Below are 26,248 nucleotides of genomic sequence, written 5' to 3' on the forward strand. Positions count from 1 at the left end.
AGACGTGAGGCAGAGCCTTCAGTTCTCAGGCCCCTCTTCTGTGGAACCAGCTTCCAGTTTGGATCCAGGAGACAGACACTATCTCTACTTTCAAGATCAGGCTTCAAACTTTCCTTTTTGCTAAAGCATATAGTTAGGGCTGGACCAGGTGACCCTGAATCCTCCCTTAGTTATGCTGCAATAGATGTAGGCTGCCAGGGATTCCCATGATGCACTGGGTGTTTCTTCTTCACTCTCTTAAACAAAGTCTATTTTAGTTTCATGATCTGTAATGAAATGATCTAAATCATTTATAAAACAAACTGACCTCTACACCTGATCTTAAAACCTATTTTGTCACATCTAAGTTGTAATTGGAACATGAGATGAAAATGCAAAGTTTTCTTTTCTTCACTGTTACTTGTGTTGTTGCAGGATGGGGTTAAAATCATATTTTCCTGGGTATGAGCTCCTGATCCCTCAGCTCCCAGTATGAAGTGGTTTAGTGGTGTTCTTCTCACAGGCATCTGTGTCACCTTCCCTGGAGCTGCTGGTTTAATCTTTTAAACTTGTAGGTCCTGAAACAATCTTTGCTTTCCAGTAAAATTGCTTTTGTGTCTCGTTTGTCCTGAAAAGTTTATCTGGCTGTGTTTCCTACTGACGTTGGAACTGTGACAGTTTCAGTATGGCTGTTGAGGACAGCGTGCATACTAGGGCTGCCACGACTAGTCACGATTAGTCGACTAGTCGTGACTAGTCGACTATCAAAATGGTCGACGACTGATTTAATAGTCGACGCGTCGTTTGAAGCTTTGTAAGATCCTGAAAGACGCAGGAATAAGTAGTAGGATGTGATGTTACAACACTGGTGAAATATTAGTGTGTCATATATTTGTTCACGACATTTTTCTTATGGGCAAAAGTATTGATATCATGATGAAGAAGGGTGGTGATTCTTATGACTTTGTGTATATAATTTGGCATTTTGTACAAATGTGGGCTGATAATAAATACATGATATCATTTCATTCTTTTCAAAGGTTTATTCCCATGACGCACAGACAGACACAATTGAAAGGTACAAATGTGCATGAAACGAATTCAAACGTGCTGCAGATGTGTGTCACAGGTTGATCTGGCACTCGGCCAGAGGTGGCGCTGGTTGACTGGAGTCCATGTTAGTGCACAAAGTAAACTGCCCGCTGTAGTTGTGAAGCAAAAACGCTGAAACCGGAGAAATAAAACGTGCGAGGGGAACGGTAACGAGTGGTGGAGGCCCCGCCCGTGCTTTTATTTTGAAAACAACGCAGGAACAGAGCTCCACGAATTACAGACGTCCCGTGTCTGCCGGTGTGGAAGTTTCTCGGTCCGTGGGTCCTCTCAACAGCGCGATGTCCGCCGCCCCCCGCCACAGAGTGGCTCTCCTTCACGGCTTCCTCTTCTTCTTCTGCGGTAAGTCCCACACCTGGTTGCGTTTGCGTAGCATCCTAGCCTCGGTCCGTGCTGCTGCTTTACTTCATATAAATCAAATCAAATATATTTGAGATTAAAGGAGCTTCGTCTCAGCCCGCAGCTGTGCGCGCGCGTACACGTGTGAGTACATCATGTCAACAAAGTCTTCATTTGGTGTGTTTCCCTTTAGTGATCACAGCTTCTACTGGTGTGTGAGGGTCGGCTCGTGCAGTGTAGGGTGACTGGTCGATAACTGGTCGATAACTGGTCGATAACTGGTCGATAACTGGTTAACAGTCGGCCAGTGTGAGGCTTGGTGGTGCTTTATGGTTTAACGGTGGCCATAATAGTTTTACAGGGAGTCATTTAGAGTCGGTCAGCCTGGATGAACCTGCAGGACTCATGACTGTCATGACAGGTTCCCAGTGGTCACATGGGTTTAGTACTGATCTGTTTCAGGTGGCTGCTGCTGTAACGCACAGCTCTCCCCGTCAGTGTGTCTCTAGTATTTGTGTGCAGACTCTGGTGCTGTGTGAGCTGCTGATTGTTGTGTGGATTCACTTTCATTTCACTTTGCCTCGGTGTGTTTCTCTCTGATTCATGACTTGAGTTTCACTGTGAGTCTGAGGCCACGCCTGTGTCAGTGGCGTGTCTCTGCAGGCTGAAGGACACTTCCCCTCCCCTCCTCAGGCACAGATCGCACAGACACCGTTTCCTGTAGTTGTGTGCTTGCGGTGGTGAAGGCTGGCACGTCGTTACTCAGGGCGGTGAGCCGACACCCTTTGTTGAGCAACAGTTTCACCTTGAAGTTGTTCTGCTTTGGATTCGCATCAGTAACACGTTTGGCACACAGACCCCCCCACTCAGCTCGCTGTCACTGCACTGCATTTAACTCATATACACCATCAACATGTCCACGCTACACTCGCTTCGAGTACGTTTGATGCTTGCAATGAATTTTCCCGTGTTTCTGGTCCTTCAAAAGTTCAGCAGATCTCCACCTGCAGGGCTGAAAAACGTCAGCTCTGAGGAAACATCGAGTCAGCTTTAAAGCCACTGCAGGAGTCCCGGTCTGAAGACTCGGCCTGTGTTTGTTAAAGCAGCTGTGAGCAGCTGTGTGATGCTTCCTTTAGATTCCTTCTGCTGCGTACAAATAGCTCTGCTGTGTATAAAAGAGTAAAAGTGGTGAGAAAATCAAATCAGTCAGTTCTGTCCCACACAGTCAGTGATTTCACAGCGGCAGCGTGTTGAAACATGAATATGGGCTCAAAATGTGGTCATAAATATTTTGTACTTGTAAAAAAGATTTGTGTGTGGACTTAGAAAAAAAACCCTGCAAGTTACAAGTACGGATTTTTGACCCTATTTTTCTTCCCTTCATCTGATTGGTCAATGTCATGTCAATCACAAATGTAACAATCCAATCAGAGAACAGATGGGTTTGGCTGTCGAGGGGCGCTTTTTGAATTGCAGGTCTTTGAAGGGAATAAATGCCCTTTTACATGCCAACCCAGCGTTTTCCTTCATCACCACGAAGGAAAACAGTCTGGTTGTCTGAGTTTGGTGATTTTTGTGTCACAGGACTACGTGTTTAATACAGGGACTTCAACAGAGCTGCGGACCGCGGGGTGAGGGGGGGCAGTGTTTTGGAAATGACAGTCTTCATCACAAAGCTTTCTTCGTTATGAATTAGCATACATGTTTTTATTGAACATTTGAAGAACCAGCAAAAAAAACAAACTCTTGTAGAGGACATAAAGTCAGAGATAGAAAAGACAAGGAGCAGGTGCATCTAGTACAGGTAGAGCTGCTGCACACAGAGCCCAGCAGCCAGCAACAAATTCTGGATCCTTGGCTTTTAGTTAGCAGTTAGCATTAGCAGCACATCCTGCGTCCGATGTGAAAGGACCTTTATGCTGCGCACTGTGACTCACAGCAATGGTCCCGGGTCAGCCCTGACGTTGTGTTAAACTAATCCTAAAGTAATGATGGTGTTTCTAACCACTGATATACCACAACTTTATCCTTTCAACAGCTGCTGAAAGTTAGGGGACCTAGCTGCTATCGGATTTTTATATAGAGATCCTCCAGCTTCAAACTGTATCACCCTTCAAGGACCTGCAGTTCAAAAAAGTGTCCCTCCGACAGCCAAACCCATCTGTTCTCTGATTGGATAGTTACATTGGTCAATGTCATGTCAATCACAAATCAGATGAAAGGAAGAAAAATAGGGTCAAAATTCGTATTTGTAACGTGCAGGGTTTTTTTGGCTAAGTCCACACACAAATCTTTTTTACACATACGAAACTGATTTACAAGTACAAAATATTTATGACCACATTTTGAGCCCATAGGAAGCTCGGTCTTTATCCACAGTTCCTCCTTCACTCTCACAAATGCTTTCTCGCTCATATTTTTATTCTGCTCAGAAACACCTGTGCTTTATTTTTGTCCCTGGGGCTGCTGGGTAAATAATCACTCTCACTCCCAGTGCGGTCAGGTTAGTCGCAGCACTTCCTGTTCCTCGGCAGACGCTGTGCTGGTGTTTTTACTCGATGTGCAGACGCTTGTTTTTGTGGCTGATACGATTATTGTTATTCTGATCTAGGGCTGTTTGATATAACCATATATATCGGATGGCGATATAAAAACGTCGATCGTTTCATTTTACGCTATCGTTTGTTTCGTGGTGTCGCAAAATAAACTGTTTACAGCAATATGTGTTCATGGTTCTGATGTCACTGTAGTGGCTATATTCATTTATTAAAGTTCTCTTTCTCTTATATGTAATATCACCACACTACGGACGGACAAGCGCCTGTTTTTATGCGTTGTCGTTAGCAACAACGACAGTAACAGCATCGCGTGTCCGCTTGTTTATGTTCCACATAAACCTTTCACAATAAAGCTCAAGATCCTGTTGAGACTTTTCAAAATAAACTGAATCACGTGAAAGATGCAGATTATTTACGATGAGAAGTAAAAAAGAGCCGCCAGGTGCTAAAAAATCAACCTTAGACTCAAACATCAGAACAGGCTTTTCCCCGCAGCACGCCGTGTGATAAATACTCACAAAGAAAAAAATGTATCGTTTCATGCATCGTTAAAACACTCGACTCCGGGTAAAGGACGCGCAGCTGGAAACACTTCACGCAAGTCGAGCTGCCCGAGATTCACAGAATTTACAGAAATTGTTACATTTTTGTGATTTATATCGTTGTCAGGACGATAGAATTCTGATATCGGGATGTGAGATTTTGGTCATATCGCACAGCTCTATTCTGATCACAGCCACGTGGACCTGATTTACAGCTGCGGGGCCAGCAGCTGAGGACGAAGGAACAACATAAGGGTCATGTGACAAGTTGATGGCTATTTTTCAAAATAAAAGCCTCAGTTAGTTATAGGACCTAGGGATGGATAATTGGGGAGGGAATCAAACACGGGGTTCATGTCCCAGACTGAGGTCACAATGACCACCTGTGGACACCTGAAGACCGAGACTAGAGGCAAGATGGCGGCAGCTGATCTGCTGCGTGTGCACGTGTTACAAACCCTCAGACACACACACACACACAGCAGGGCTATAGACTAACGTTTACTTCTGTAACTTGTCCTTTTCCCCATGTGTCTGCGATGACACCTGTAACCTGGGTGCACGTGACATCATTACTGGAGGTGGGGTTTATTTTCAAGCCATTTGAACTTTGAACGGAACATCTTCTTTGGGAATATCGTAGGCAATGTTAAACCTCATGTCGGCGTCCTCTGACGACCTGTTTGCTGCTGCCTGAAAGGCCGATGACTCGGGACTACTTCCTGTGAGGTCGCGCTGACGACACTGAGCTGGAAAGATTTCTGTTTTTCTCTTCGCACACACATGTTGACTTTCTCAGAGTGCGAGAGAGAGCGATATAGAACGCATAGTATGCAAACTGTTAACCCCACTCCAGCCAATCCCCCGCTGCCCCGCCCTCTCCTCCCTGCCCCGCCCTCTCCTCCCTGCCCCGCCCTCTCCTCCCTGCCCCGCCCCTCTCCTCCCTGTGCAACAAGCAGCAGGCACACCTGGCAAACAGAGTGAATATCTCTGATTGGTTCAGACCACGATATGAGCACAACGTGTGTCTGTTGTTGACCACACAGAGACTTTCTCTTCTTTCAGCTGGTCGCGGTCTTGTGACCTACGATTTTTTTTCAGTCGCACCTTTGAGGAAGTAGGTCACATGTCTAGAGCCTTGCACACACATGTTTACTTTCTCAAAGACAGAAACAGAAATCTTTTCAGCTCAGTGTGTCGTCAGCGCGGCCTCACAGGAATCAGTCCTGAAACATCAGCCTGATTTGATTACTGATTGATTGATTACCAATAATTAGCATCAGGCCTGAGGAATCCTCATTGATCGGTCCTGTCTGATATCTCTTTTTATTTGGACCCCGCCCTCTAACAGCTGGGGTTGGATGGCTCTTATAATAGAGATTGAAAACGTGACGTCACTCAGGGGTAAAACCGCAAAGAATTCTGGGAACTTGTGGCAAGAGGTACTAGCGCACGCAGGCTTTCAATTGAACTCAGTTACACAGCGATAATAAGAAACCCAAAAAATGGCAAGAAGCTGTTGTATTCTTAACTGCAATAGCCGGTCACATGACAGCCACAGGAAGCCGACGGGTAAAGAGAGTGTTTTTATCGGATTACGTCGTTGAAGAGAAATTGTTCGAGCCATGTTTCCGAAGTAACAAAGACGCGACGGGTGGCCTGGATTGCAGCCATTCAAAGAGCAAATATAACGTCTCAGAACCCTCCAGCTCACAGGTTAGTCTGCTCCAAGCATTCCCACAAAGGTCAGAGTTTTGTAGTAGTTAATACGTCATTTTTCTTAACATAATTGGTGAAATAGGTTACAAGCAAGTCTGGCGCTGAACAGAAATTGTCGCGCTATGCTCCTTTATTTATTGTGCATAAATAGTGAATTGTCCTGACACAATATTGCGTTTCGCTTCTGTTATTATGGTACATTGACAAAAACATGTACTTTTATTCACAGGATAAAACAGTTGTTTTGTATCACTAATTGTCCAGTACGATTACAGCATACAATATTATTGTCACTGCTACATTTCTGTGATGAACCAGAAATTATTTCCACTACTAATTAATTACCGTTGAGCTCAAAGGTCCTATTAATAAACTGTTAACGAATGTGTATTTATGACGACGATTTGTGAGACTGGTAAACTTACCTTTGTTCGTACGATGGTCTTTCGTTCTACACGGTGCATTTCAAGGTCCTGCACCCATCCGTCAGTAAACTGTACCTGGGCTTGTTGCAGTGACCTGAAGTTACTAAACTTCATGAGTGTATGCACTCACTCCAAGAACTGTATGATTATAAATATGAGCGTGGTGAAAGTTGGGCAGCACGCTAACGTATTTTGTCCCTCTGTGTGCTCGTAAGGATCTAACACTTTCACTGGTTTGATTTTTTTTCCTCGTATCTTTTCTTTGACTTTTCATCAAGTCTGTCTTTGTACGGACCGGCATTGTTCTCCTTCGTTTTGTACAGAACTTTTTTAGGGGACAAAGAAAAAGCAAGAATTTATTGGAACCGAAGAATGAACGTTTTGCGGTGCTGCAAATGCTTGCATTTGATGCGGTACTTGGATTGTTTTGCCACGAGTTACCGGCATGCAATGCGCGAAAATCACGTGGTCTGCCAATCTCTATACAAACAGAAGATGAATGTGTGTCACTCTGTTTTTGTCCTGCAGGTGGAGCCGATGGATCCGAGGTGCCGCCTCCTCAGAACGTCATCACGAAGACCTTGAACACCAACTACACGCTGAGCTGGGACTGGCCGCCGGGCGCTGCAGGGACCCACGCCGTCACCTTCACCACGCAATATGTGCCGTAAGTCTGAGAATCACGAGGGCGGGGCTTATTTACCTGTCAGACGGTGGACACAGGGGGCGTGGTCCACCTGAAACATGTTTTCTTGATTCAAATTCAAATCAAATTCAAATTCAAATTCAAATTTTATTTGTGACGTACACAGTCATACACAGTACGATATGTAGTGAAATGCTTGGACAACTGCTCGTGACCTAAAGAAAACAAAAAAGGAAAAGGCTATGAATAAGAAAGGAAATAAATATGAAAAATTAAAAAGGGTAAATTTAACTAGGAAGGAATAAAATATAAATTAAGGTTAAAAATGAAATAACTGTACAACACAAATTAGAATGAAGGGTAAATTTAACTGGGAAGAATAAGATAAAATATATAAATTAAAGTTGAAAATAAAATAACTGTACAACAAAATACACAATATAGAACTATATAAGAATGTATGAAGAAATCTAAATAAATATATACACAATAACAGCAGCTGTACAAGTATTAACTGGAAATGAAGAATATAGTGACCAGTGTTGTGCAAAACCAAAGTCCAGAAAGTCCAGTGTGTGTGTAAGAACCATATGTGTGGGTCAGTACTGTGTGGTGGTGTGATTGAGAGACCGTATCGCCTGCGGGAAGAAGCTCCTCCTCAGTCTCTCTGTGTTGGTCTTCAGGGAGCGGAATCGCTTTCCTGACCTCAGCAGAGAGAACAGTCTGTTGTTGGGATGGCTGAGGTCCTTCACGATCTTCCTGGCCTTGGTCCAGCACCGCCTGCTGTAGACTGAGTGCAGGTCAGGGAGCTCGGAGCGGATGGTGCGCTCAGCTGACCGCACAACCCTCTGTAGAGCTCGTCTGTCCTGCATGGTGCTGTTCCCGAACCAGGTTAAGATGTTTCCCGCCAGGATGCTCTCTATGGTGCACGAGTAAAAGTTCCTGAGCACCTTGGAGGGCAGTTGGAAGTCTCTCAAGCGTCTGAGGTGGTAGAGACGCTGTCGGGCCTTTTTCACCACGGTGTTGATGTGACAGGACCATGACAGGTCCTGCGTGATGTGAACTCCGAGGTATTTGAAGCTGTCCACTCTCTCCACTGGGCACTCGTTGATGACGGGGGTCTGGTAGTTCCTCTCCTGCTTAGTGCTGAAGTCCACTATCAGCTCCTTTGTCTTACTGACGTTTAGAAGGAGGTTGTTCCTCTGGCACCAGTTCTCCAGATTCCTAATCTCCTTCAGGTAGGCCGTCTCGTTGTTATCAGAGATCAGGCCCACCACGACGGTGTCGTCAGCAAACTTGATGATGGTGGTGGAGCTGGTAGTGGCCACACAGTCATATGTGTACAAAGAGTACAGCAGGGGGCTCAGAACACACCCCTGGGGGGCTCCAGTGCTGAGAGTGGTGGAGGCTGAGACATGTCCGCCCATCCTTACTGCCTGTGGTCTGCCAGTTAGGAAGTTGGAGATCCACTGACACATAGATGAGCTGAGTCCCAGATGCTCCAGCTTGGTGGTGAGTGTGGAGGGAATTATGGTGTTAAATGCAGAGCTGTAGTCTATGAAGAGCATTTTAACATAATTCCCCCTTCTAGTGTCCAAGTGAGTGAGTGATGTGTGGAGGAGATGAGAGATGGCATCGTCTGTGGAACAATTTGGACGGTAAGCGAACTGTAGTGGGTCCAGTGTGTCTGGTAGTGAAGAAATGATGAAGTCTCTGACCAGGCATTCAAAGCACTTCATCACTACTGAGGTGAGGGCTACAGGGCGATAGTCATTGAGAGAAGCAGGGTGGGGTTTCTTCGGGACAGGAACAATGATGGACTCTTTGAAGCATGTGGGGATCACCGACTGAGGTAAAGAGATGTTGAATATCTCAGTGAACACAGGAGCTAGCTGGTATGCGCAGTCTCTTAGGATACGACCTGGGATGCCGTCTGGTCCTGCTGCTTTCCTGGTGTTCACTCTCTTGAAGGCTCTCCTTACTTCATGCTCGGAGATGACGAGCACGTTTCCGGTGCTGGCAGTATCTTCCTGTCTGCAGCCGTTAGCGCCGCTAACACTAGCATTGTTGGAGACCTTAGCTGCAGCCTCGAAGCGAGCATAGAAAGTGTTCAGCTCGTCTGCCAGAGTCACGGCCGCGTTCGTCATACCGGTTGTTGGTGCTTTATAGTCCGTTATTGTCCTTAGTCCCCGCCACAGGCTCCTAGAGTCACTCTGTTGGAGTTGTGACTCTAGTTTCCTCCCGTAGCGCTGCTTCGCCTCTTTCACCGCCCTCCGCACGTTATATGACGCGGCTTTGTACGGGTCCATGTCCCCCGTCATGAGTCCCGTGTTGTAGGCAGCGGTGCGGGATCTCAGAGCGTCGCGGATGGTTTTATCCACCCACGGCTTCTGGTTGGGAAACGTTGTGATAGTCTTTGTCTCCACAGTATCATCCGCTAGTTTCCCGATGAATCCCACAACCGCTTCCGTAAACACGTTGACGTCATCGTCGGAGCTGTTTCTGAACATGCCCCAGTCTGCGTCATCGAGTGCGTCCTGTAACGCGGCCACCGATTGATCCGTCCAGCGCGCGACCTTCCTCTGAACCGGAACTTCCTGTTTCAGCCTTTGTTTGTATTTTGGCATGAGGAAGATGGCGGCGTGATCAGATTTGCCAAACGGGGGGCGGGATTGTGCCTTGTAGCCATCCTTGACCGTAGTGTAGCAGTGGTCCAGTGTCCTTTCACCCCTGGTGGGGCAGGTGATGTGTTGATAAAAGTTCGGCGCTGCGCGTTTGAGGTTGGCGCTATTAAAGTCCCCCGTCACAATAAGCGCAGCGTCCCGGTGTTGTGTCTGGTGCTGTGTGAGTGCCTCATGCAGCTCGCATAAGGCGGTGACCGTGTCCGCTTGTGGTGGAATATAAACGGCACTTACAATGACCGATGTAAATTCCCGAGGTAGATAAAAAGGACGACGCATGATGGACAGTAGTTCCAGATTTGGTGTGCAGGAGCGTGTGAGAGGAACAACGTTCGCACTGTTGCACCAGTTGTTGTTCACCATTAAACACACGCCGCCTCCCCTTGACTTCCCCGAGTCCCGTGTCCTGTCCATGCGGTGAACCGAGAAGAACTCGGCCGGCTGGATGGCGTGGTCCGGCACCGCTGGGTTCAGCCATGTCTCGGTGAAGCAGAGGAGATTGCAGTCCCGAATGTCTCTCTGGAACTTTATCCTGGCCCTGAGGTCGTCAAGCTTGTTCTCCAGTGACTGGACGTTGGCGAGCAGGATGCTAGGCAGAGGTGTGCGGTGTGCACGAGCTCTCAGCCTGTTCCTGACGCCGGCTCGCTTCCCTCTAGGCCGCCGCCGCTTCCCTTTGTTCTCCCTCGAGATCTCACTCGGCCAGCTCGGATCCGGAGTTAAAAACTTCGAATTGTGAGTACATTGTAAACCAATAGAAACAAGAGTGTCACTGTCATACCTAATGTACCCAATGGTGATGATTTTGCCGATTTAGAAACGCTGAAAACTAACTTAAAAAACAAAGACAAAGAAAAAGTGGTCGGAGCAGTCGTGACGGCAGCCGACCTCACCGGCGCCATCTTAAAGAAGATTCAGGTTCAAACAGGTTTGAGCTGAGAGAAACTAACTGTGAGCCAGCTTTAAAGTCAGTTACCATGGTAACACAGAGTGCTGCTGAGAGGGAAACCAGCCCTGAGTAAAGAATGACATCATCAATGGAGCTGTGGCACCGGGATTCACCATGGCGACGGGCCGCTGTGGTAACTCTGCTGCTCTTAACATTAAACGTAGCCTTCCTCCAAATGGAGGCTCTGCTCCTTATCCCGCCGTTGCCATGGTGAGCCATGGTATCGGGCTCGCTTTCATGGACTCGGGCCTGGGTGAACTTTGATCGGCTTCAAAGTCTCTATCGCCCCCTGGTGTCTGGCTGGAGTATAGGTCCTAAACCCCGCCTCCTCCATGTTAGCGGATGGGACTGGGGTCAGGCTGATATAAAACAGTTCTCCTCAGATAATTTTTTCCAAAAATTCTTTCTTACATTATCAGTAGTTCTCATCGCACTGATTTGTGTTCAGTTGGTCTCCTTTCTATTAAGTTTGATTCTAATTAAACTTATAATGCTGTTAAAAATCATCACAACACTTCTGACTCGCAGTCACGGATAAACTTGCGTCTCTCTGTTTGGGAGTAGCAGATAGAGCGTGGATGCCGAGAGGAGCTCCAGCGTCCCGACTGTTTCAAACAGACAGCCTGACGTGTTCTTCAGTAAACTGGACTACCCGACAGAACAGAGGTAAGTTAAATGTGTTTGTAAGCTAATCCGTAACTAACGTCCTTAGCTAGCTAGCTAGCAGAAACTCGTTTTTTAAAGTGCGTTTAGCTAATCCGAGCAGGTGAATGAATTTACCCTGACTAAGGAAATGAAGAGAAACGCCCCGGGCCGCTCAGTTACTAACTAACTACCGTTACTGTACTTTTAGACTGTAAGAGCAACAGGACTCTGCTTCAGCTCCTGTGCAGAGCTGATTATTAAATATGTGCAAACAGCAGCATGTTTTCTGTCTCCTGTCACATCTGTAAGGACAGGAAGACCAACTTATAAAAAAAAGCTTGCACTTCAGTAACCCCCATTAATTATTAATTAATCATATAACTGTACCAAAGCCCAATATTTATGTGCTGATACCAACTACGGCCACTTAACAGCTTAAGTTAAAATGTATGTTTAATTTTTCCACTTATGACTTTTGTTTAAAATATTCAGGTTAAAAAAACAGTCTGAATTATTGTTAGTGAGGTATGTTCACAGTCACGTGCAGTATTCTGTACAGCTTAAATCCTTGAGGAGAAATAATTGAAAGCATTAATGTTTGTTTCTCAGTTCTCAGGCAGCAGGTCACACACTGCTGATAACACCTCCGTGTGTTGTGACCAGGATGCAGCAGCAGACTGAACCAGGACTCAAACCTGCTCCATCATCTCATCTTTGCAGATCTCCATTTATACAGCACCGACAACTCAAAGGTGAACATTATATTGGAAAATCTGTTAGTATATAAGGCTTATTTTAATAAACAGCTCTCTGTCAGCAGAACTGTAGAACTGAATAAATGTAAGAGAAGAGCTTCAGATCCTGAGTGTGTGAGGACAGAGAGGCTCAGCTGTATTTCAGATCTGAGGGATAAACCTTATATTTCAGTTTGTGGCGGTTCTGTTCTCTTTGTGATTGCAGGAGCCGTCCTCAGATTCAGACCTCAACACCACCCAGTGACAGCAGACAGATCATCCATCATGTTCACATGTTGACTGCAAAACTAATGACAACAAGGTTAAAGCACCACATGTGCTGTCAGTGAAAGCTGCAGCTGTTTATTGATAAAGTTAAACACTGACTGTACTCAGCTGCATGAAGAGAACATGATGTTTTCTCTGACACAATTAAATAAAACCCGATGAAGGTCAAAGGTCGTCACTTGTATGTTGAACTAAAAACTTGTCGTCTGGGATCCTTTCACTGTTTTTTGCCAGTGGTGTGTTATTTACCATAAGCATCTACCATCGCAGAGTCCAGAGCTGCCTCCATCCTCAAAGACCCCACACACCCCCAGACTGTTCACTCTTCTGCCCTCGAGACGAAAGTTCACAAGTGTGAAATCCAGAACATCTCGACTCAACAGACTCCTTCTCCACTGCTATCAGACTCCTGAACAGCTGACCTATTTTAGCAGTAATAATAATTTTTGCACATCAGGTCATTTATCCATGCTATTTGTATTTTATCTATTTGTACACATTAACCAGCATCTGTGTGTGGACAGCAGAGAAAGAAAATGCTTTTCTTTGCACACATGACAACAAACGCTTTGAACAGACAGCTGTGGGTGGGTCCCTGCTCGACTGGACCAGCACTGCAGCGGGCATTATTCATCTCCACAGTAACTGTCAACTATAGACCTTTTTGAAGAAACCGTAACAATAAGTTGAATAGTTTTCTTTACCTGCATGGCTCAAGTACAGCTGCCAGCTTTTGGAGGTTTACCAGCTCTGATGGAGTTAAAATGACCAGCTCGTGCTTTTGTTTGTCTACAGCAGCAAAAACAGCCTCTTGATTCTTTAGTAGAGAGAAACCACATCCAGTGTTGAACTCCACCGTGTGGAAACATCCTCTGTGAGTGGCTCTTTCTGTTGCCCCAGACTTGTTTGCTCCTGGTGTAGTTCCTCCATATTAGCAGGTGCTGTCTGTAATCTTGCTTTTCAGTGTCATAAAGCTGTTGAATTTTACTTGAAATAGTCTTTCAGGCAGTTGGAAAGTTGGACCACCTGACGCTAACTGTAGCACATGTTCTAACCCCCCATCTTCTCCCACTGATAGTGGTCTACAGCCCAGAGCAATCCATTGTGTAAGTTTGTCCAATGTTGACTTACTAGTTTTGGTCCTGAAGCCAGTCATCTCATCAAGTTTGGGCTGCCGACACCTTTTGTTGGTACTCGACTGGTAGCGCTAACAGCTCCCACAGTTTCTGTGCCCGCTGCAACAGGTTTTGCATTTAGATGGTACCATAAGGTGGAAGTGCTTCGGTGGTATCCAAACTCCTTTTTGCACAGTTTGTACAAAACCACGCTTTTATCAAGGCTTCTGCTTGGTAGTCTTTTGAAATGAAATCTGCCTCCAATCACTCCTAGCAACGCACTTTCTTATGACACTTTAGCTGTGTCCAATTCAGGGACCGCATGCTTCGGAGTGGGCATTTGTAGACCGATTGTGTCACAGCGACGCGACGAAGGGTGTCCCAATTCGAAGAGTCCTCAAAATGCGGTTGACAAATGCGCCCTTCATTTCCCCAGATTTGAAGGCTGGGTCCAGTGTAGCCTTCGTGACCCAATCTATCCCACAATTCATAGCGTGGTGGTGGGTGTGGATATTTTTTTCGGAAAAAAGTGGCAGACGGCTGAAGCGGAGCGGCCGAAGAGTAAACTTTTAAAAGTAAGTACTGAATATTATGTCACTTATTTATGTTGTTTAATAACGAAGAACATTAAAACATTGCTGTTGGCCACATGTCGGCAAAGTTATGTGACATTAGTGACGTTTGTACTAACTTGGTTTTAAAGCCTTTACTTTATACGCCGTTCGATAGTCGACCTTAATCTTACAGAGAATGTGATGATTCTGTGGATAATTAAAGTCAGTCATATATCCACAAACACAACAAGCTGAAAGTCAGTGATGCTGCTCGGTTTGCAGTCCTGAACATCACGGCACAAGCAGGATTCACTGCACTGTTAATGTGAGCTGTGTTACATTGCTGCCTCTGTTCGGTGGTGTCGAGCCAAACGGACTTTAACGTGTGTTTGAACGAGCTGACGGTTCACTCGTTAAGCTGAAAGAAAGATGCTTTAATCACAGCAGTCACACATGTGTCCACTGCACCATCTGGAACTCTTCTTGTTTACACTCGTAATAACACAAACACTAAATCCTGCTGTTGTGTAGCAGTGTGTACACCTGAGACTGTCACCTGTCTGTCCTGCACTCTCTCTCTGTTTCTTTCTCTCTGATTGTGGAATAAAAGTATAAGATAAGATAAGATAGAACTTTATTAAACCCTCGGGTGGGTTCCTCTGGGAAATTCGACTTCCAAAAAGCACAGCAACGACCGAAGTTACAGTTACAGAATTGTTAAAAAAAAACACCCAGCACGCCCCTGCGGGCGGTTTATCCTTCAAGCTCGGGTCCTCTACCAGAGGCCTGGGAGCTTGAGGGTCCTGCGCAGTATCTTAGCTGTTCCCAGGACTGCGCTCTTCTGGACAGAGATCTCCGATGTTTTTCCCGGGATCTGCTGGAGCCACTCGCCTAGCTTGGGAGTCACCGCACCTAGTGCTCCGATTACCACGGGGACCACCGTTACCTTCACCCTCCACATCCTCTCGAGCTCTTCTCTGAGCCCTTGGTATTTCTCCAGCTTCTCGTGTTCCTTCTTCCTGATATTGCTGTCATTGGGAACCGCTACATCGATCACTACGGCTGTCTTCTTCTGTTTGTCTACCACCACTATGTCCGGTTGGTTAGCCACCACCATTTTGTCCGTCTGTATCTGGAAGTCCCACAGGATCTTAGCTCGGTCATTCTCCACCACCCTTGGGGGCATCTCCCATTTTGACCTCGGGACTTCCAGGTTATACTCGGCACAGATGTTCCTGTACACTATGCCGGCCACTTGGTTATGGCGTTCCATGTATGCCTTGCCTGCTAGCATCTTGCACCCTGCTGTTATGTGCTGGATTGTCTCTGGGGCATCTTTACACAGCCTGCACCTGGGGTCTTGCCTGGTGTGATAGACCCCAGCCTCTATGGATCTTGTACTCAGAGCTTGTTCTTGTGCTGCCATGATTAGTGCCTCTGTGCTGTCTTTCAGTCCAGCTTTGTCCAGCCACTGGTAGGATTTCTGGATATCAGCCACCTCCTCTATCTGCCGGTGGTACATACCGTGCAGGGGCCTGTCCTTCCATGATGGTTCCTCGTCTCCCTCCTCTTTCTTGGGTTTCTGCTGCCTGAGGTATTCACTGAGCACTCGGTCAGTTGGGGCCATCTTCCCAATGTATTCTTGGATGTTCGTTGTCTCATCCTGGACTGTGGTGCTGACACTCACCAGTCCCCGGCCCCCTTCCTTCCGCTTAGCGTACAGCCTCAGGGTGCTGGACTTGGGGTGAAACCCTCCATGCATGGTCAGGAGCTTTCTTGTCTTTATGTCAGTGGCTTCTATCTCCTCCTTTGGCCAGCTTATTACCCCAGCAGGGTACCTGATCACGGGCAGGGCGTATGTGTTGATGGCCCGGATCTTGTTCTTACCATTCAGCTGACTCCTCAGGACTTGCCTGACCCTCTGCAGGTACTTGGTGGTTGCAGCCTTTCTAGCGGCCTCTTCATGGTTCCCATTTGCCTGCGGGATCCCCAGGTACTTGTAACTGTCCTCTATGTCTGCAATGTTGCCTTCTGGTAGTTCAATCAAACTACCAGAACTACCAGAATTGAGATAGATAGATAGATATATATATATATATATATATATATATATATATATATATATATATATATATATATATATATATATATATATATATATATATATATATATATATATACACACACACACACACACACACACACACACACACACACACACACACACACACACACACACACACATATATATATATAAATACAGAGACAATATAAATAAAATATACGAAGGGGATAAATAGAATAAATAGGAATAAAAAATAAAAATACAAGTGAATTGCACATTTCAAGTATTGAGTCTATTGCACTGTTGACTATTTACAAAAAGTATTGCACAAGGTATTGTACAGTGAGGTGAAGAGGCACTACAGCTTAGTTGTTCCCCCCTCCTTTGTCCTCCCGTTTCCCCTCCAGAGAGGAGTTAAACAGTTGTGTCAGAGCCTTAAACAGTTGTGGGCCTGTGTCAGTGGCGTGTCTCTGCAGGCTGAAGGACACTTCCCCTCCCCTCCTCAGGCACAGATCGCACAGACACCGTTTCCTGTAGTTGTGTGCTTGCGGTGGTGAAGGCTGGCACGTCGTTACTCAGGGCGGTGAGCCGACACCCTTTGTTGAGCAACAGTTTCACCTTGAAGTTGTTCTGCTTTGGATTCGCATCAGTAACACGTTTGGCACACAGACCCCCCCACTCAGCTCGCTGTCACTGCACTGCATTTAACTCATATACACCATCAACATGTCCACGCTACACTCGCTTCGAGTACGTTTGATGCTTGCAATGAATTTTCCCGTGTTTCTGGTCCTTCAAAAGTTCAGCAGATCTCCACCTGCAGGGCTGAAAAACGTCAGCTCTGAGGAAACATCGAGTCAGCTTAACAGCCTGTTTAAGGCTCTGATATCTATTCTGTGTGACTTACAGCAGTTATGACATGGTCTGATTTTCTCACCCAATAAAGGAATATTTCATATATCAGTCTACTCTTCATTCTATCAGACACAGTTATCACAGCTCCTACATTTGCTTTTTACACATATATGTAAGCACTGAACCAAATTTAGTAATGACAACATATTAAAAGAACAATATTTGGGGGACTGACTTTTTCTCCTTTTTTCTTCCTTTCTTTTTTTCTGGGGTGTGTTTGCTACTATTTTTATTTGTTTGTTTTTGCTTGTTTCTTTTCCATACCTTTCTACTGTGCTGCTTACACTAACAAAGTGCGCTGTCAGTCTTCCCTTCTGTTTTTGTCTTTGTGTTTTGTTTCTTCTTCTCTTTTTGTCTATGGGGTAGTCACTCTTCATTTTGTCATTTTATTGTATTCTTGTGTGTCTTGAAAGGCGCTTTTAAATAAAATGTATTATTATTATTACAGCTCGTGTCCCGGCTCGTGTTTCTCCTCTCTGGTTTCACTGGAATTCATTTGAGACGTTTATTAACCACCTGGCCTGCCATCATGTGATCACATAAAGACCTTTTAACTCCTCGCTGGTATTTTAATACAAGTTTAAGTGTAAGTCAGAGTGTGCTCCATGCCTCAGAGAGCCGTGGAGCAGCCTTCCTCTTCATAGTCTTCCTCCCTCGTCCCCATCATCCTGCTTCCACAGGCGTTAACCTCCCAGCCCCGACCTATGAAACACAGATGACGCCTGTTTAGACACGTTTACTGAAACACGGCTGGTGTGTTGCTGTTGTAATTAGATTTTATTTGAATGAAAGCTCTCCCTCCAGACCCGCCGAGTATTCGGGGAGGAGCGAGCGAAGACAGAACACAAAGAAAGAGCAGAAGGGTTTAATGTGTTTTCATGTTCATGTCTCCTCAGGAAGCACCAGCTGAAGAGGAATACTCCAAACTGGATCACGGCGTGCAACCAGACGTCACACCGGTCATGTGACCTCACACGCTTCAAGCTGTTATTCATCGGCGACTTCATGCTCCGGGTGCGAGCCACCGTGGACGGGCGGCACTCGGAGTGGGCGCAGAAGACGTTCTGCCCCTATGAGGAGGGTAAGTACTCGGCTTTCCAGGAAGTGTGACGTGCACATGCTGCAGCAGCGTGTGAGCTCACAGCCTTCGCACTGTATCGGTGCAACAGCCGAGAGCTGCGCTCAGCAGAGATAAAGATCTCCAGCTTCAAATATGTGACTGTGAATCGTGCGTCCATGTGTGAGGCTCTCATCGCTGCAGTAAATGAACCAGAATCAGCCAAGCAGTCACAGAAAGTCTGTGCAGGTGTTCACTAGTGATGTGTCCTGCGTGTCGGTAATGTCGGGGGAGTTTTGGTAAGCGTGTATCGAGGCTTGCTTTGATTACGTATGCAGTGACGTTCGAGGCCTCGCGGGCAGTCCGTACCACGTGACTGATTCAGGAACTGGCTCGCCGGTTTGCGCCAGATTCGAAATAAAATGGGCAGCAAAACACAGCTGATTTCCACCATCACTGTGTTGTGGAATTGGATTACGTACGTGCTACATAGCTACTTGAGCATTTCTTCTTCGATGGAACCAGCAAGAGATTTTTTTTAATCTCATCTCTCCTGATAAAGTATGCACACAGTAATAAATATCATGATAAGCACCATAATATAAGTAAACAACACTACAGATCCTATAATCTGATTTCTGTCTTTCAGTTCATTAAAAAGTGAAGTGCCACACACTAGTTTGTGTCATTGTCCAGATGTACATAAGCATGATTACACAGTTACACAATCATACCAAAACTCTGTCCTCATAGTTTCCACTTTCTCTTTTGTATCAGACATCCTGAGACAATATTCGGGATAAATAACCATGAAAACAATTTATTTATTCCATTTAGAGGTTTACACATCACATCATTATAATCACAGAGCCTGTTTCACTTGAATTGTCCACTTGATGGCGCAGTAGAGCAAATGAATCATCGCAATGCTTCGAACCATGAGTCGACCAGTTGGATGGAAGCTTCAGTTCATCACGAGGCTTCATCTCACCATCAGTAGTGTTCATTACACATCCTGGGACCTGAGCTCACCTCTTATCTGAACCGCCTGTGTCTGAATCATTACTGCAGGTATTTGCTTACCTGAGCCGTCAGTTTGTTCTTCCTCACATCTGCAAATATGCAAACCGTGCAGCAGAGCTCTCTGCAGGTAGACCAATACAACGTACGCCTGACGGCATGTTGAGGATTGGTGGCTCTCAGAGAAGCTTCCTGAGATCAGGATGGTCCCCTTCAGCTCCGGTTCAGACTGTGGCAGCAGCTGTGTGGGGAGTCTGCAGTTATGCAATGACTGCTTCAGCAGGGGACGTCTGAAGAGCCTCGCTGAGCTGAAGACGATCAGAAATGAAACCGTGAGCGAGCTTTTCAGCGTCTCGCTCGTCAGAGCTCTCGCCGTCGCTGACTTCAGTCCAGTCAGAGTGAAATCCTGGTTTCTGTGTTTCTGTCTGTGTCCTCAGTGAAACCGTCTGCCGTCATGGTGGGAACCTCCCCAGCTCCAAGCACACTGGCATGACAGAGCTGTAGCAGATGGAGTGGACTGTTAGAGAAGCTGCAGCTTTGATTTTGTCCAATAAAAACGTCTCTCCACATCTGTCCCCCTCAGCCTTCATCGGTCCACCTGATGTGACTCTTCATGTCACTGGGACATCTTTGGAAGTCAGCATTAAAGACCCAGTGTTCAAGCATTCAGAACTGAGGGAGACGTACACCTCGGCCACCTATCACATCACCTACTGGAAGAGCAGCTCGAAGGAAGAGGTGGGAACGCCGGTTTGTAGTTTGGACCTTGAACGTGTAGAAACAGTCAAACACAGGAAGTTAGTGATGTTATGGGCCGGGACTGAGAGCCAGGCAGCTGCAGTTCACTCATGATTTCAACCACGTTAGCAGTGAAATGAAAACTCAACATTAAAACAAATCAAAGATAACAATAAAAAAGCATAAAAACTAAACACTGAAGATTCACTCAGTAATAACTACATGTGTAATTACATCTTTGAACAATTTTCTTAAACTTATCATTAATCTGTTAAAAATAGGCAGGAGCGGCTTTGTGGTTTGTAGAAGCTGTTTACCCACCATATTTGAATACAATGGCTGGGAAAGACATCATGTTTTACATTCGTGGCCAGAGACAGCTGAGGTAAACAGCACTGACAGCCTTCCACAGGCTTGGAGGTGGACGCGGTCCAAACAGTAGCAGGAATACGGCCACAACCGTTATGATGTACAGTCCAAATTTCATGTGTTTGATCTCTCATAGAAGCATGTTTGTCCTACAGCAGCCACCGTAGTTAGAGCTACGCACTTAAAGTGTGAGGGGTATCTTAACAAGGTTCCAAGTAGAGCTTCAGCATGCAACAAGAAGAAATGTGACACAAAACAACACTTGAACTGAAACAGGCTGTTTTACACCAGTTTAGGACCACATGCCTTTAAAAAGCCAAATCTGTGCAAAAATGTGGATTCATTTCATTTTCTGTCAGGTGGTCACTGCCATGATGTTCTGATGGGCAAAAAGACTTTCCCTTGTTGAACGTGGTCGGGTTGTTGAAATGCATAGGCAGAGTCTCTCGCAGCACGCCATCGCTGCTGAGGTGGGACGCAGTAAGAAAGTCATTTGGAATTTCTTAAATCTTAAATAAATTCTTAAATGATCCTGAGGGTTATGGAACAAAAAAGTCAAGTGGAAGACCCAAAGAAACGTCTCCAGCACTGAGCTGCAGGATCCACTTGGCTGTCCATCAACACACTGGACGATCCTCGACCCAAATTAAGGCTGTTACTGGTGGCGACTGCAGCCCCATAACCACCAGACGGCATCTGAGACTGAAGGGCTTCAAAAACAAAACACGTCTTCAAAGGCCTCGTCGCCTTGGACACAACAGAACTGACCGTTTGGACCAAACATGGGACGTTGAAAAGTGGAAGAAAGTTTTATTCTCTGATGAGAACAAATGTAACCTTGATGGTTTCCAACATTACTGCCATGACAAGTAGATCCCACCTGAGATGTTTTCTACGCCCCACAGTGGAGGGGGCACCATAATGCTCTGGGGTCTTTTTCCTTTAGTGCAGGGGTGTCCAAACTCTGGCCCGCAGGCCAACTGCGGCCTGCGATCCACTTTTAATTGGCCCGCAAGTAATTTTATAAATAGAATAGAATATGGCCGCACTTCAACTTTTGCCTGAGTGTATTGCACTTCTTATTTTTAACACCAGGGGGAGCTGCTGTTGATCAAGGCAGTTGCTCCACCAAAAAGGACAATCACAGAAGAAATTTACCCCAAGTTACTAAACATGGCAGAACCAAAGAAGCGAAAAGTAGAAAGTGAGTGCAGAAAATTTCAGACATGGTGGGAGAGTGAATTCTTCAAAGAATTCAAGGAGAAGTGTCTGTTTGATCTGCACTGAGACTGTGGCAGTTATGAAAGAAGATAATGTACGACGTCATTATGAAACCAAACATCAGGCCTGTGCAGCCGACACTGGTGCTGAGCCAGAGCAGGAAGTAAAGCAAAGGGTAGCTCTCCTGCAGGGTCAGCAACTATGTTTATTTCGTGCTCAAAAGGTCCAGGAAAAGGCTCCGATAGCCAGCTATGAAGTCGCCCAACTCATCGCGAGACATGGCGAGCCTTTTTCAGATGGAGACCTCATAAAACACGGCCTCGTTAAAGTCACTGAAATAATGTGGAAAAAGTGCAGAACTTCAACAACGTCAGCGTGTCCAGAAATCCAGTCGTGCGACGCACTGAAGACTCGTCAGCCAACATTAAACTGCACCTGTCTGATAAAGCTGTGCTTTTGATTTTGACTCCATCGCAGGCGATGAGAGCACCGACGCCACAGACGCCGCACAGCTGCTAATCTAATTTTTTTTGCGGGGAGTGGATGAGAGCACGAGCGCTTTAAAAATATATCCCACAGTACCCGTGTGTTAATGTGCACATGCTTCAAATATCAATAATGCGCATCTTTCTGTCACTACCCTGCTTTTGAGCACCACTTTCTTATGTGCGTTTTTCTTGTTAACACACAGAGCACACCGCTGTGCACGGCGCACGCACATGCAGTCAGCTGATCTCATCTGACGCAGATCTGCTCCTTGATCAAGTGACATCACCAGAATAATTTACTAAAATGATGCACTCCTGTTATTAAGCCCAGTTCAGTCTGTTAATGTTGATAAAGGTTTCAAACAGATGTTAACAGCTGTGTTGCTGAGCCTAATAACTTAAATAACAAGCTTGAAATGTACCCGTCACATCTTTGTTTTTTCTCTGTGCTGTAAATCTTCTAAGAATAAATCCGAGGCTGTTGTGAGAACGAGCTACCAAAGCTTTGTCTGAATAAATCAATAAAGATCCATTTATGGAAAGCTGTGATGAAGGCAGTTTTGTCTTTAATTATATTCAACAATATAACATATTCGACCACTTCTAAGTGATTTTTCTAACTTTAATACACTAAAGTTAAGGTTATATTCCTAATTTCTAGTAAGTGGCCCCGCCCCTCCTATATTTTTATGTATGTGGCCCTCAGTGAAAAAAGTTTGGACACCCCTGCTTTAGTGGAACAACGGAGCTTCAGGAGATAAACGGCCGATGGCTGTGTGCAGATGTTGCAGAGAACATCCCTCATTGCTGAGAGCCCTCGTCTGTGTGGTAACCACTGGGTTTTTCAGTAGGATAACGTTTCAGTACACAATGCAGGACAAAGGACTTCTTCCAGGAGAAAAACATCACTCTTCTGGACCATTCTGCGTGTTTCCCTGATCTAAATCCAACTGAAAACCTTTGGGGATGGATGGCAAGGGAAGTTTACAGAAATGGAGAACAGCTTCAGACAGTAGATGTCCTTCATGCGGCCGTCTTCACCACTTGGAGAAATGTTCCCACTCACCTCATGGAAACGCTGGCATAAAGCATGCTGCAACGAGTCTTTGAAGTGATCAACAATAAGAGTGGAGCTCCTCATTACTGACTTCATATTTGGGTTTACCTTTTTTGAGGTGTGGTCCTAAACTTTTGATGAGCTGTAAAACAGCCTGTTTCAGTTTAAGCGTTGTTTTGTGTCACATTTCTTCTTGTTGCATGTTGAAGCTCTACTTGGAACCTTCTTAAGCTCCAGCATGCAAAATATGATTTTTGCTCATTTTAAACTGGTTTTAAACTTTTGATCTGTATTGGGTCAAAGAATAAAAACAGATACTGAAGACCTCTGACCTCCTCTCTGCTGCCTCCTACAGGTAAAAAAGATCCTTGAAACGAGGCAGGACCGAGTGGTTCTTAGTGACCTGGACCCGATGAGCGAATACTGCGTCCAAGTCCAGATCATCTATAACAGGAACCCCAGACCGGGCGAGTACAGCGACGTCGTCTGTGAGCACACCGGTGACGGTAGGCACCGCCGTCACACAGCCGTCACAATCGCTCAAGGTGTCGCTGATGGGCTCACCTGCTGCTGTGTGGTTTTCTTACAGTGGATGCAGCTCCGTGGGTGGCGGCCGTGGTGACGTTTGTGGTCATGGCCACGGTGGTGACTCTGGTGGTGACTCTGGTGGTCTACTGGAAACAAATCTCCAAGTTCCTGTGCCCAGAAGTCGTGCTGCCGCCACACTTTGAAGAGGTGTGTGGCCTGCCCCCTCCGTCTCTGCTGCCTTTCAACCCCTTCATCTACCCAGTCTCGCTGCCCTCTGAGCACTGTGACCAGGTCAGCATCGTAGCAGACCACAGGACTGAGGAGGAGGAGGAAGGAGGGTGCAGCACAACCTGATACCTCACAGGATGGGGGCTAGGAGGAGCAGGAGGAGGTGGGATGCACTTTAAAGACTCTGAGAATCGGCCTCTGACTGTGAGGTTTTAGAGCTGTGAACTCTGCAGCAGTGAAGTGATGAAGACGAGCAAGAACAGGTGAAGCTGGCCCAGGTCACGCTGCAATGCATTGTGGGAGCACGCCACCGTTTTAGCAGGTAGCGAATCAAAACAAACACACTGTGTTGGAAGGAAGATTGCTATGAACCATACTTCAAAGCAGCTCAAAAGAAAAAGGACGTTATGGAGGAAGATTGCATTGGAAGTGTGGACCCGTATGAAACACAGCTGAAACCCTGAACCGCTATTGACTTAGCTTAGCCTGATCTATTCTCGTTCCTTGTCTGTGGAGTCACCGCGTACACGGCGAACCAATTTTGCCATTATAAATCTCTGGAGGCGCACATCCACCAAGGATCGGGTACAAGATTTGGCAATTATTAGACTCCACGTTGTCAATACGCCGTCATTCAAACAAAGGTAAGTCAGCTCGAGTACTGCGAGTGAAATGCGTTTGATTTCCCCGAACATTCAAAGTAGTGCAGCATAAATTCATTCATGAGGGGAAAGTAGAGTGAGAACACGTGGAGGCTGTTAGAGGGAAAACACAGTGCGTTCACACTGAGTAAAGTATTCTGATTGTATATTTTACAGTTTTGTACTGTCGTTCTAAAATATCATTAAATTTACATAAGTAGACTGATTTTACATGTCAAAGGTAAAATAACATCACGAACCGTATTTTTATGCGGGAGTTATTTTCTGTTATTTTACGGTTGTATTTTGGCGCCCCGGCTGCCGGAATATTACAGGTTTTTTTAACAGTGCACCCTACTTGAAAATGGAGGTAAGTTCAGTAAAGTCCTTATCACGTTAGAGTGCGCACTTCCAATTTAAATAGTGCTCTTCAAACACTTTCAGATAAGACCCTTCTCAAAGTCTAAAAAATTCAGGAGCCTAATTTTCCATGAAGTGTTATTTTTTAATTATTCAATAAATAATGTTTGATTAAAACCTAACTATGAATGTGTTTCAGGGAACGCTGAGGACTACTGCGCTGTTTGCTCCATGTTAGATGCTGACGCTGACCGCAGCATGATTGAAATGGTAAAACAAAAGAAACACATAAGTCTTAGTATCATTACTTGCTAATCATGTTTAAAATGTTGACTAATAGTATTCACTCAACAGAATATGAGTTTTTATTTTTCGCGTGGTGTGTCCTAGGATGCTAAAGGCGTGTGCTGCTGAACTTGGAGAGCCGCTACGAGTCTTCAACCTCCAACAGAGGCTGAGGTCTTTTAACATCTGCAGGAAGCTCCTGAGGATGTTTGACCAGTTGGTGGTTGAAAAACTCCTTTATCCCACATCATCAAACTGTTGAACTCCTCTCTGGAGGGGAAAGCGAGGGGATACAGGGCGGGAACAACTGAGCTGTAGTGCCTTTTCACTGCGACTCACTCAAATGTGGAATCCACTGGTATTCCCATTTATCCATATTATATATTCTGCATTTATATATGTGTTATATGTATATATGGTATATTTATGCTTAAATCCTTACTCTCATTCCCCTTTATTGCATCTGTAACATGCAACTTCTGTCGGTGCTGTGCTGCTGGAAACTACATTTCCACCCACCTGAGGGATTAATAAACTTTCATCTAATCTAATCTTTACGCTCAGCAGAGTTCCATGAAACTACAACAAACCACAGTCTGATCATCCAACAACAGCTGACACAGCAGAATATCAAGCATTATATAACACAGCGGTCTCCAACCTTTTTTACGCCACGGACCGGTTTATGCCCGACAATATTTTCACGGACCGGCCTTTAAGGTGTCGCGGATAAATACAACAAAATAAAACTAGTACCGAAAAAAAGAAGATTTATTCATAACACACATGAAAAGCCCCAGGAAAACCGAGTAAACGATAAAAACGATAACAAAATAATGCTGAAAACCGATAAAAAGGCCGAAAACCAGACATTTCACACCTGAGCCTCAATTCTCGCGGCCTGGTACCGGTCCGAGGCCCAGGGGTTGGGGACCGCTGATATAATATGTAATGAGGAGGGGGCTCAGCTGTTCATATGGCTCGAATACAAAGAC

The 26,248-nt window shown here is 45.6% G+C and overlaps 1 protein-coding gene across 1 annotated transcript; it reads left to right on the forward strand.

Moving 5' to 3' along the window:
* The first annotated feature begins 1,141 nt into the window (after positions 1 to 1,141).
* Positions 1,142 to 25,810, forward strand: LOC101479722 (interferon alpha/beta receptor 1a). The gene is made up of 8 exons (XM_024800026.2): positions 1,142 to 1,431; positions 7,201 to 7,339; positions 18,158 to 18,342; positions 19,922 to 20,076; positions 23,567 to 23,717; positions 23,801 to 24,611; positions 25,168 to 25,238; positions 25,359 to 25,810. Exons 1-6 carry the CDS (start codon positions 1,371 to 1,373, stop codon positions 24,091 to 24,093), a joined length of 984 nt encoding a protein of 327 aa, XP_024655794.2. The 5' UTR covers positions 1,142 to 1,370; the 3' UTR covers positions 24,094 to 24,611; positions 25,168 to 25,238; positions 25,359 to 25,810.
* Positions 25,811 to 26,248: the final 438 nt, after the last annotated feature.

This window comes from Maylandia zebra, linkage group LG16 (assembly GCF_041146795.1).
Source record: "Maylandia zebra isolate NMK-2024a linkage group LG16, Mzebra_GT3a, whole genome shotgun sequence".
NCBI lineage: Eukaryota > Metazoa > Chordata > Actinopteri > Cichliformes > Cichlidae > Maylandia > Maylandia zebra.

Excerpts from the sequence above, each read along its gene's own strand:
- LOC101479722 (XM_024800026.2), top strand. The coding sequence starts at position 1,371 with ATGTCCGCCGCCCCCCGCCACAGAGTGGCTCTCCTTCACGGCTTCCTC. Across the intron at positions 7,340-18,157 it reads TTCACCACGCAATATGTGCC|GAAGCACCAGCTGAAGAGGA; the intron begins GTAAGTCTGAGA and ends ATGTCTCCTCAG. Across the intron at positions 23,718-23,800 it reads CTGTGAGCACACCGGTGACG|TGGATGCAGCTCCGTGGGTG; the intron begins GTAGGCACCGCC and ends GTTTTCTTACAG.